General features: G+C 36.4%; 1 protein-coding gene across 1 annotated transcript in view; it reads right to left on the bottom strand.

Moving 5' to 3' along the window:
- Positions 1 to 9,463, bottom strand: part of LOC135218195 (protein fem-1 homolog CG6966-like) — a 10,590-nt gene extending 1,127 nt beyond the window's left edge. The window contains exons 1-8 of the mRNA XM_064254347.1: positions 9,425 to 9,463; positions 7,737 to 7,884; positions 7,400 to 7,603; positions 6,982 to 7,200; positions 6,336 to 6,525; positions 5,895 to 6,045; positions 4,996 to 5,336; positions 2,595 to 2,772 (exon numbers count right to left, since the gene is read on the bottom strand). Coding sequence (XP_064110417.1) covers positions 2,595 to 2,772; positions 4,996 to 5,336; positions 5,895 to 6,045; positions 6,336 to 6,525; positions 6,982 to 7,200; positions 7,400 to 7,603; positions 7,737 to 7,884; positions 9,425 to 9,463 — 1,470 coding nt within the window. The remainder of the gene's footprint in view (positions 1 to 2,594; positions 2,773 to 4,995; positions 5,337 to 5,894; positions 6,046 to 6,335; positions 6,526 to 6,981; positions 7,201 to 7,399; positions 7,604 to 7,736; positions 7,885 to 9,424) is intronic.
- Between the last annotated feature and the right edge of the window lie 2,072 nt (positions 9,464 to 11,535).

Raw genomic sequence — 11,535 nt, 5'->3', positions numbered from 1 at the left:
CAAGAATATTTCCTCAGTGTTATTTATTGATTCATTTATTAAGTTATCGATAACATGCCTATTACTTCATTTGCTGTTATTTTACATACTTTGACTTCACACCGAAAATATGGACTTCCAGACCAACCCGGACACCAACCCCCTCCCTCGGAACGGGTCTGGTTGGATGCCATGTGTTTGCTGGTCATCTACAAGCTACGCAAGCAGGTATTAAACTCCACTCGCAATTTCTTACTTTGCTCTATATTTTCATGAAATAGTAAATTTGGCAAAACACGAAGAAAAGAAATATGAACGTCATCATTTACTTACGTTTGCGACGCACTCGAAAGAACTCATTTTCCCGTCCATTTCGGCCTATTTCATCACTGATGGAGGTTCAAGTAAAGTACTTCCCGTATGTGTGTCCTCTTTACCAGTGGTGGAAAGGTAAGACACTAAGATCTCCTGATTCTCGAACGAAGAAAAAGCCACGAGCCACAATCCTTAGCGTAAACACGAAACTGATATTCCATAACCCATTTTGGCCTATTTATAATGGCAGGGCTGGGGGGGATAATAGGCGGGGTTAAGATAGCCTTAATCCTGTCCTACCAAAACTATAACGCCACAAGGGTCATTTCAACCGTTTTCCCGCCCATCTCAACCATTTCTATAGCCATGTTTAACCTGCAAGGAAAGTCAATTCCTTCTCGACAAGATATCTGTTTAAGAACTGTTTCAAGCACAAGAAAGAAAAATTGTTAGAAATAGAAAAATTGCTGAATGTTGTACAGAAATTATTCGTTCCTCCATGCATATTCCTAAGGGGAAGGTTTCGTGTAATGGAAGACGATTGGAGGTCATGACGGAGTGCCCTGATTGGCTGAGCCATCTATACCTCCCTTTGAATCAGCTGATTCAATATAGCACTTCTACATATTTTCCGCAAGTCTTAATTTCTGCCACACACGCGCGCGCGTGCACACACACACACACACACACAAAACAGTAAAAACGGTGGGTGGGTTAGGTGGTGTTTTCATTGAAATATTATGAATATATGCTCAGAATATACTTCTTCTTCTTCTTCTTCCAAGCTTTAACCCATTTTTATATGGGGTCGCCGTTGTGAATGAGTCGTCTCCATCGATTTCTGTCCTGTGCATCGTTCTCGTTAATACCTTTCCATAACATATCTTCCCCTACAGTAATCACTCCATCTCTTTCTTGGTCTTCCCTTCTTCCTTCTACCCCGCACTGCCATTTCCATCGTATGTCTTCCAACATGATGTTCCTCTCTACGTAACAGGTGTCCATGCCAGAATATATAGTAGATAATATTATAAGTCATACTGTATTTGACAGAACATAACTTGTTCACTTTGAGCATTGTGTAAATGGAATCATATGTTTACGAATAAAATACAAACTACTCCATAAATCAGGCAAAGGAAAGTTAAAAGCCATGAGAATTTATTCTTTCATTTGTTGGTAACATATAAGCTATAAGATAGCAACCACTAACCAGATGGCACTGCGTATGCTCTTAAAAAGTTATATTTAATTAAAGCTTTATATTTAATGAGGCAACAATATTGGGAATGCATGAGAAATAATTTTTCGTTAAATAATTGTGTTACAGTGCAAAGCAAAAAGAAATTACAGGGACCGACCATTCCACGTAGTACATTTTTATAGTATTAGCTGTTTTCTCTTTAGTTTTGTGTCATAATCAATTCGTAACTTCAGTTGTATTTGTATAAGAAAGTGTATTTTTTTCGATGTCTATCACAGCATGTTTAGTCAATTATTTTAAAGCAAGCAATGCTAATAATATAAACTTGTATTAATTTCTATATGAATCCTTTCTTGAAAAAAAACTTTGCTATATTTTAGGAAAACGAGTACAAATTTGATGTTCCTATCGAGAAATAGTAATTAAAATGTGCATGACAATTTCTTTGACAGCTTATGAACCAAGAACGGAAACTTGCTGATATTTGGAGCACCAGAAAAAATATATAAACAGAGATGAGAGACCTCTTCTCCAATGGTACTGAAAAATACAAAGTATAAAAAATAAGAGAAAAAGATACAGAAAAAACGAAGACTGTTAAGATGGCAACTGGGGTAAATCAGTTAAGGAAACCAAATTTAAAAGGGCAAGCCAGTACATTTCTCAAAATAAGCAAAGGATAAACAGAGCCTACTTTTATGACTTGTCAATCCTTTTAATCCAGCATTTTCCAAAACAATATGCAGATGTGGAACAACGACTTTGGCAGGATTAAACTTATCCTTCGATGGGACCTACCTGGGTAGACATTCTGTTTTACATTTACGTTGTATCTTTAAACCGGAAATAAATAACGTACATGGCTCAGAAAGAGTTTCCGTGTTTTCTTGAAATACAACAAACAGAAGGAAAGAAAGAAAATAGTGAACGATGAGGAGTTCATTTATTCCCGTAAGAGCCAATGTTTTCCGAAGGACTTTTTGACCATCTTTCTCGGCGTTCTCGCTGTCTGACCTGCCCCCACGGATTAGTGAAGGATTCATATGGTCAGGCATCTCTACAAATCTAGCCTCCTTGGGTAGACCCCGGCTTAGACCCAGGGTCTAGAGATTAGATCGTGAATTGGCCATTCTTTGTGGCCATGACTTAATCGGATCATCGCCATCTTGAATTCCCTGTAGACCGGTAAAGGCGGATTCCAGAATCCTCCTTCTTGTTCGGACAACTGTTCTTGCGAGGAACAGTTCAGCTTCACTCTCACGATGATGATGAAACTGTTCGATGAAACTGTTCAACCAATAAAAGAAAAAAAAGTTTTTTATGTTACTTCAAACAATGACTTTTGTTCTTAATATTCCTCTTTTGATAACCAGCGCTGTTCACAATGGGAATTATTTTCCAGATATCACATGTATGAAGAAATTAAGTCGTATAATTTTTCATTTTTTCTTAACTAAACACAATTTTCGGGTCTTATGTTCTCAGTCTAACACAAATTAACATTATGGATAAAACTCCTCACCTACAATTGCTATAGCTCATTGCAGGTAAAGACCCATCCATATATATATATATATATATATATATATATATATATATATATATATATATATATATGTGTGTGTGTGTGTAAAATTTTCTTTTTTTTTTTAGTGTTTGGGAACGTGGACGGTTGTCTCTCCTTGGTAAATAGTGACAAAAGAAATTCTCGTCACAAAATTGGGTGATTAACTACAGCGATTCCACACATTAAAAAAAAGGTTAGTTTTGCTAATCATTTTTTTTTTTCTTCCCATTCCATTTTTCACCACCACCCCCAGCCCCCGGCTTTCCATCCTCTCTCCTAGGACGGCTGACACGTTGCAAAACGGTACTTGGAGCTTCTCTGACATTCATGATTTATGTGGCGAGCTTCGAATTCAGTTTTCTTCTCTCTTGGGTCACCTAAATGACCTATTTTCAACTCTTGATCACCAAGAACTAATTGAAATATATCGTCTATTCCAAAATATTTATTTACATTATCATATTGAATTTAAAATATAAAATTAAATTCGATTTGGTCCCAGGTGTATGCGGACTTCAGTTATAAATCATGGAAATTTTTTTTTTTTTTAGAAAGTGTGAAGGTAACCTCTTGTATACTCGTTGTACTCATAAAAGATATATTAAAAAGGAAAGACAAGTCATGACTACCTGTCAACATTTACAATGCTCAGCAATGACAAGAAAGCATCAGTCTTTTTATCTCCAAATTAATTTTCCAAGAAAAATATGAAAGCAGATAATGACCACAGTCTTCCTTCTCTCATTCTATCAAGACTGTATAAGACAAAAGCTAAAAAAAGTCCACTGGTTTTGAATGACTCCTCGTGTAAAGACAAGGACAGCAGAAGTACATTGTTTGAACACTGAGCTACTCCTCTTATAATTTCTTCTATGAATTTATACTCTTTCGTACAAAGAAAATTAGCAAAATCAATCTAAATTAAACTTAAGGAATATTCTCATCAAAATTGATTAGGTTATTTTCGATGGCTCACTGTATGCATACAAATATTAAAGCTCGTTGATGAAACAATATTTGTGAACGATATATCAATAGTATGCTAACGACGATTTAAACTACTTAATAAAATTGAATCTAAGTCTAAATGAAAGCGTGTATTAAACTTCATTAACATTTATGAACAAGCAAGGGAACTGCAGCAATAACATGGCAAAATTTCCTGCATCGTAACATTCGAGACATTCAGATATTCCCAGCCTTATATTTTTCTAGATTTTACCCTAAGCTGGGAGATAGGTCCAAGTATTACCTTGATTATCATAGCATGCTTCTTATGCTATAAATCATAAAACCATAGTCGATAAAAAGAAATTATTAAAAACTCTACGTAGTGATAGCTGCCCCTCACAATTTACGTGAAAAACACCCACCCAGCTTTAGTTTCCATATATAAACTACAAAAATTCAAAACGACTATTTTCTGGGTGTATTCATAGAGGAAGATGACTATACTTGGAAACAGAAACAGACAATAATGCGAGTTTGGGGATCTATATTTAAGACAGTTTAAGAAAACAATATCAACACAAAGTAGAAACAATATCGACATCCCATTTCTTTCATTGTCTTCCATATAATGATATCCTTATCAAATCAATAGATTCTATAGTGAGTGAGGCTCTATAAAAAGATATAGATCATAACATAGTTTACATGCAATTTAAATACAATTAGTACATGTTAGCAAATCTACGAGGTAATACATAAATATGTACTCTTACTAATCACAGTCAATATCATTTCAAAACATAGTGTGTGTGCTTTGTATGTTGTATGTATTATATGATATATATATATATATAGATTATAATATATATATATATATATAATATTATATATCTATATATATATTATATATACATGATGTACATCATGTAACAGAAATCCAATATTACCAATTACACCACATCAGTGCATGTCTACAAACTTCACAAGTCTGGAAGGCAAGACATCCTTGTAAGGAATCCCATGTCTCCGAATGCTCGCTGCAGCCAGGCATTGCAAAGAGGTGTGACGAACAACATTCACCAGTTGAGAGACAGGCTGCCCTCGGGAAGCTCTCAAAGATGCAAAAGTTTGCCCCTGACTATTCATTGCGTCTAGGTGAGCCCCGCCCGACAAGAGGGCATCTACCACACCTTTGGGACACTCTTTATTCTTGGCGAGCTCGTGGAGGGGCGTGTTACCATCACGACCAGTGACACTAGGATCAGCGCCAGTCTCTAACAGAAGGTCTACGACTTCTGCCCTGTTGCTGGCAGACACCGGCTGCATAAAATTGTCAATGTCTTTAAAGTGTTTTGAGCAAGAGTATTGAAGAAGAGCCGCCCCCAAGTAATCTCTAGGCTCCATCTTAACTATTTTACGCAGTGCCCGTTTAAATGTGTGGCACTGATGGTCAGTGATGTCGGGCTGTAACCTTACAAACGGCACTAATAAATGCAAGACTAAATGGACGAACTGGTCAAGGTGGCATACGTGACTCCTCTCTGTATAGACGCCGGTACAGTTTAATTCACAAATAATGAGCTCTGTTTCCTCGATACATTTTTCAAATGCAAGCAAAAATTCCTCAAAATATTCCTTAGGCTTATAAATGCTTCCACGGACGTACTTAGTTTTTGTCATTTGTCTAAAGAATATAATAAATGACTTGAAGTGAAACAGTCTATTATGATCTAGAGGGTTTAAATGATTTCTTTGCATATCGATGGCGTGAACAGTCAAGTTGATGCATCGTTTAAAATCAAGGCGAGTTGCGTAATCAAGCCCTGTTCGCCTAATAATCCTCAGTGTGTCCAAGTGTCCATGGCCTAAAACCCTTGCCATCACGAGAAGAGCCTGCTCTTGAACTGCATCATCATCTAGTCCTATATTTTCTAATTGGTGCAAAGTGACGACTTCGCTCAGCTCCTCGTGTGTAGGGGATGACAAACTATCCTCAGCTTTCGGATAAATCAAGACACCTTCCACGTACCTGGAAACATATTGATTCTTTTACCTTAAAGAAACGAAAAAAAAAAAAAAAGAGGAATATGAAGGTGCTAAAAATCACATGAAAAAACTTATGTTGTTAATCAGTCATTGAGCAAATTATAAAAGCTGTCATAAACAACTTACCTCATACTCATTACTGCTTTCCAGTAATATATAGCAATTTAGCTTAAACGAATAGAAAAAATATTAATGTGCTAAGAATCACATGAAAAAAAAATTCTTATTAATCAGTCATTAAGCAAATTATAAGAGCTGTCATGGAAAACTTACCTCATACTCATTGCTGTTTTCCAGTAGTAGATAGCAACAACTATATCACCCGTCCGATTGTAAATGGAAGCGCCCAGTACCTCCAGTGCATCGGCTTTCTCTTTCACAGATACCAGATCTGCTCTGGTTACCAGACGCTCCACCAAGTCTATATGACCAAGAGAGCTCGCAGAAATCAAAGGCGTTAATCCTGGTAAAGAATAAATAACGCTGAGAATCAAGGAGTCCATGGCGCTCTTCAGTTTAATTTTGTCAGTGATCACGTGAATCCACTCAAAAAGATAATATTCGTAACACTGGAACCGATTTACATCTTGCAATCAAAACCTAAAACTAGGAATTCCTAAACCAATAAAAAAAATATATAGCATAAAATCTAATAATAGGAGCCCATAAAAACGCCAAAATATAGAAAGTAAGTACTTTATATATTTTGGCGCTTTTATGGGCTCCTTTTATTTGATGGAATTATGTTGTAACAGAACAAATTTACCAGTCAAATAGCATAAAATATCAATCAACATAGCACATGTAAGCAATGGAAACTAGGTCGGTCAATTTCTGGACAAGATGAGTTCTGAATACGAATAAGAAAAATATCTAAGAACATTCAACTTGAAACCGAAGAATTTTCAACAAGACCCACCTGAGTCGTCGGCATCCATTCGAGCCTTGTGATCCAGCAAAAGTTCCGTTACAGCCAGATGACCTGCATCTGCAGAGGCGTGCAGTGCGCTTTTTCCTGTTAGATCTTTCCTGTTCACATCAGCGCCAGCATCCAAGAGGTACTTCACGATTTTCAAATGACCATTGACGGAAGCGAGCCTCAGACTATTGATGCCCTGATGATTTGCGGCCTCAATGTCTGGGGGAATGAACAAAAACATAGAAGAATATGTATAACTATATTTCCGAACTCTGGATAAACAATACGTGCATGGCAGTAGAAAACAAAAAGTAGCACTTGACCTAAGCAAGCTACAGCGAATATTTGCCCAAGTAATAAATAAGTGAATATGGTAACGCTTATATAAAATATTAAGAATAATAAAGTAAAAACTCACCTGCTCCGTGTTCCACAAGAAGTCTGACAACAAAGAAGTGGCCATTTGCGCATGCTGATCGCAACGGTGAGCTATGAAAACTCGTAACGCCATTTGGATTAGCCCCTTTGCAAAGGAGAAATTCAACTACCCAGGAGTGGCCTACATTACTAGCACACCATAAGGGAGTTACTCCACTTGCAATAAGACTACCCTGGATTGAAACTGCAAAGAAAAATAACAGATGTCAAAGTATAAACGCCTGATGTTGCAAATGACCAAGTAATCTCATTGAAACTGATAAAGTTTTCAGAGGCTTGTGAAAGCCGTCTATTGATGTACAATGAAAATGACATACCTGATCCTACTTCTTCTATATCTGCGCCTCTGTAGTCAACAAGAATCGTGACACAGAATGTATGTCCAAGAAGAGCAGCCGTGCACAATAAAGAATTTTCTCTCTCATTGGCCTTCTCATGGCAAGAATTATTGCGCGATGCAGCCGACTGAAAATTCATAGTACAAGAATGAGATGACTGGAAGTAACAACAACACAATAATAATAATATTGACATTAATGACAAATATGTTGATTTCTCACAAGAGTGCTCACGTATCTTCTTGTTGATAAACAGGATAACTTGAATTCGGGGGACATGAGTTTTGTTTTTAAATACTTATTCCGTATTGATTGAGTCGGATTCCGTACCATTCAAGCGCCAATGAAAAATCAAATGGATTCGCCTCAGACTCGCTACCGCATCACCACAACTCAATCTTCATCATTACAAAATGAAAAGAAAAACGATGTAATGATGTACTGTGACGGAAACAAATGATAAATAAATTTCCAGATGTGAAGCTAACTACTCGAAAAGCAGAAATGGCGCTAAGCCAAATGGAAAAAAAATGAGCTTTAGTTATGATTTTGGTACATTAGAGATAGAGATTCCAGTGTATGTTTGCTTAAAACAGCGTGTGTGTATGAGGTATGTGCTTAATAACTCTGGTAGTTGAGAGGAAATGCTTTTAAGAAAAAATAAACCTATAGATCATTTTTTTTTTCTCGGATAAATGTAGGAGAGTGGGGCATATGACGTTGTCCGTGGTCTTAGTGAACTAAAATGGAAATGTCTTTATCAAGGAAGTTTAGCGTATGTCTTCAACTTGTATCAGCGAAAGCATCTATACACATGCACATAGAGAATTGCAGACTAATATAGCAAAGCAAATAGCCGCAAGATGCAAAGGAAATTTGAGTAAGCTACAATACTATTTTCCAAAAACAGCTTAGGAAATCTAGAAAAAAAATCTATTTTTCGATCAATAATTACGATAAGAACCTTTGGCAAATGGCCCCGAAATTAACTAGGTGTAAAGAAGAATTTCAGTAAGAAACTTGATGTTTATATAATCTAAAAATAAGTCTGGAAAACTAGAAACTGTAACTGAAACACAACGGTTAAGCAAAACTTGGGGAACCATTACGTCTTACTCAGACACTTTAATTATTTGAAAAATAACTGCATGCCTAACGACTACTTATTCCTCCCAAATGTTGAACATTTTTCCAAATAAAAACGAAAAAAAAACGAAGCTAAATCATTGCATAACGAAAATTAACATAATTCAAAAAAACTCTACATAAGATATTCTTTATTAACAGCATCAATAAAATGGATCATAGAAGAATAAACGGTTCCTTTAGGTGGTGTTACCTCGTTTTTATAAACAACAGAAACTACCAACCTAAATTAATGTATATTCTACCCGCTAATATTAACAGAATTAGATTCACAGATTATGTCAGGAAGTATTAACATCCGAAACCTGGAACAAATTTTAAGGCGAGAGAGCGTTTGAACATTGTGCACCAGGACTATACAACAAAAGGGAACTAAAGATCCTCCTGTTCTGCAGGAGCTATGATAATGGTGAAGAAACACTAAAAGACAAGTGGGAATCATTCCTGTGAAGAGCTGCACACCAAACCAAGCAAAGTGAACAAAGTAGGAAGAAAAAAAATAATGTTTTAAGTTCACTTACCTTCGTGACGCATACGAAAGAACCCGCTTTTCTGTCCATTTCTGCTTATTCTTGCACATGTGTCCTCTTTACCAGCGGTGGAAGGCAGCAAGATCTTCGATACAGCTGAGTCTTGGACGAAGACAGAAAACGTACGAATATGCTGACTTGCTAAGCTAAAACACGAAACTGAAATTTCTTATCCATTCTGGTCTTATTTCTAATGGCATGAAGAGGCGGGGCTAAAATAGCCTCAAACCTTAGACCATTGGTCACCCAAAGTTCCTTTCACTCGTTTGCCTTCCCATCTCAACCATTTCTAAGAAAGTTGACTTACATTGAAAGTAGGTTCTCTCAAGTACAAGGTACAGTTAAGATAAGTTTTAAGGACAGTATAGGGGTACGACACGATCGGAAATAATATTTTGTTAAATGTTGTACATCTGTGATTCATTCCTCCATGCATTTCTAGGGGAGGGATTTATGTGATGACGATGGGTGATTGGCTGATCGAGGTATGCCTCCGGGAGTCAAATAGACACACCCCGTTTCAGCCTAATATAGGCTGATATATAGAAAAAAATACAGGCCGCTCTATGAGCAAGAGCCCGTAATGGCATACCGCCAGCTAAATCATAAACAGCAAGGAAAGAAGGCATTTGCACTGTATGCATTCATTACATTATAGGTGTGTGATAAGAAATAACTGATCATATTCTGCCAAGGCATGAGCCGATACTACCTAATCGGTTTGCATGAGCAGAAATTTGGCTGCCTAAAGGGAAGCTTGATAAAAGGACAGCAAGTCACAGACTACCATTTGGTGATGTCATTTTCCCTGCAGGCACTGCTAAGCGAAGAGCTTCTTACTTAGTTTGATGCTTCTAGAGGTAAAAATTAGAAATACATTATTTTTTTCATAAACGGACACCAACAATAATAATAAAACTACAACGGAAAAATTCTGATGTAAGGAACGTCCGAAAAATGTATAAACAAAGATGACATAGTCTCTACAAAGGTAGTGGGAGATAGAAAGGAAAGAAAGCCAAAGGAAAAGATGCAGAAAGAAGTTTGAAGATGGTTAAGATTGTAAATCTTTGGGAGGATTAAACATATTTTTGGATGGGTCCTACCTGCTTAAGCCCAGAGGAAATTTGACCCTGAGTTGACCATTCTCTATGGTTTTGTGTGGTCCACATTATTATACTTTTAGAGCAGCTTAGCCTCTCTCCCATGTTGATGTTGAAACTGTTCAGCCAATTAAAAAGGTGATTTTATGACGTATCGAACGATGGGCTCATTCTTTAACTTTTTCTTTAGGCGAAAAGAGCTGATCACAAAAGTCAAAATTTTTCAAGATGATATATGTGTAAAAATTAGTCCTTTAATTTTTCAAGTCTTTTTTTTTCGAATTCATCACAAATTTCAGGTTTTATAAATTCAGTCTCACACAAGTTAGCATTATGTTTAAAAATTATGTTACTTTGAAGTTAATCAGATTTCACTACTAAGGTGAATATTCCTGTTACTTCTTCACTTTCTTTACACTTTTTCGTTCACAACTAAAGGAGAAAAGACTGAAAATCAATAATGTTAGTTTGTTTAACATCTTTTTTCTTGTCATATAAGTGTTCGATAGTATGATGAAGCCTTGTTCCTTCCTGGTAGACGATAACAGATCATCGTCTCACTGAATGATGAGAGGCAGCCCTAAACTAGGCAAATGAGGTAGGTTTTTAGAACAAAAGTGTCTCCTGTTAATAATTTTTTGTCATCCCATTTCCCCTTCTTCTTCTTCTCTTAACGTCCTCTGTTCCTCAAAGGCAAATGTGGTCAGTTTATAGAAGAAAAGTGTCTCACACACACACACACACACACACACACACACACACACACACACACACACACATATATATATATATATATATATATATATATATATATATATATATATATTATATATATATATATATATATACGTGTGTGTGTGTGTGTGTGTGTGTGTGTGAGACACTTTTCTTCTATAAACTGACCACATTTGCCTTTGAGGAACAGAGGACGTTAAGAGAAGAAGAAGAAGGGGAAATGGGATGACAAAAAATTATTATATATATATATATATATACATA

The sequence above is a fragment of the Macrobrachium nipponense genome, chromosome 9 (assembly GCF_015104395.2).
Source record: "Macrobrachium nipponense isolate FS-2020 chromosome 9, ASM1510439v2, whole genome shotgun sequence".
Classification (NCBI taxonomy): domain Eukaryota; kingdom Metazoa; phylum Arthropoda; class Malacostraca; order Decapoda; family Palaemonidae; genus Macrobrachium; species Macrobrachium nipponense.
The sequence above is the reverse complement of the archived record's forward strand: the minus strand, read 5'-3'. Positions and strand labels throughout refer to the sequence as shown.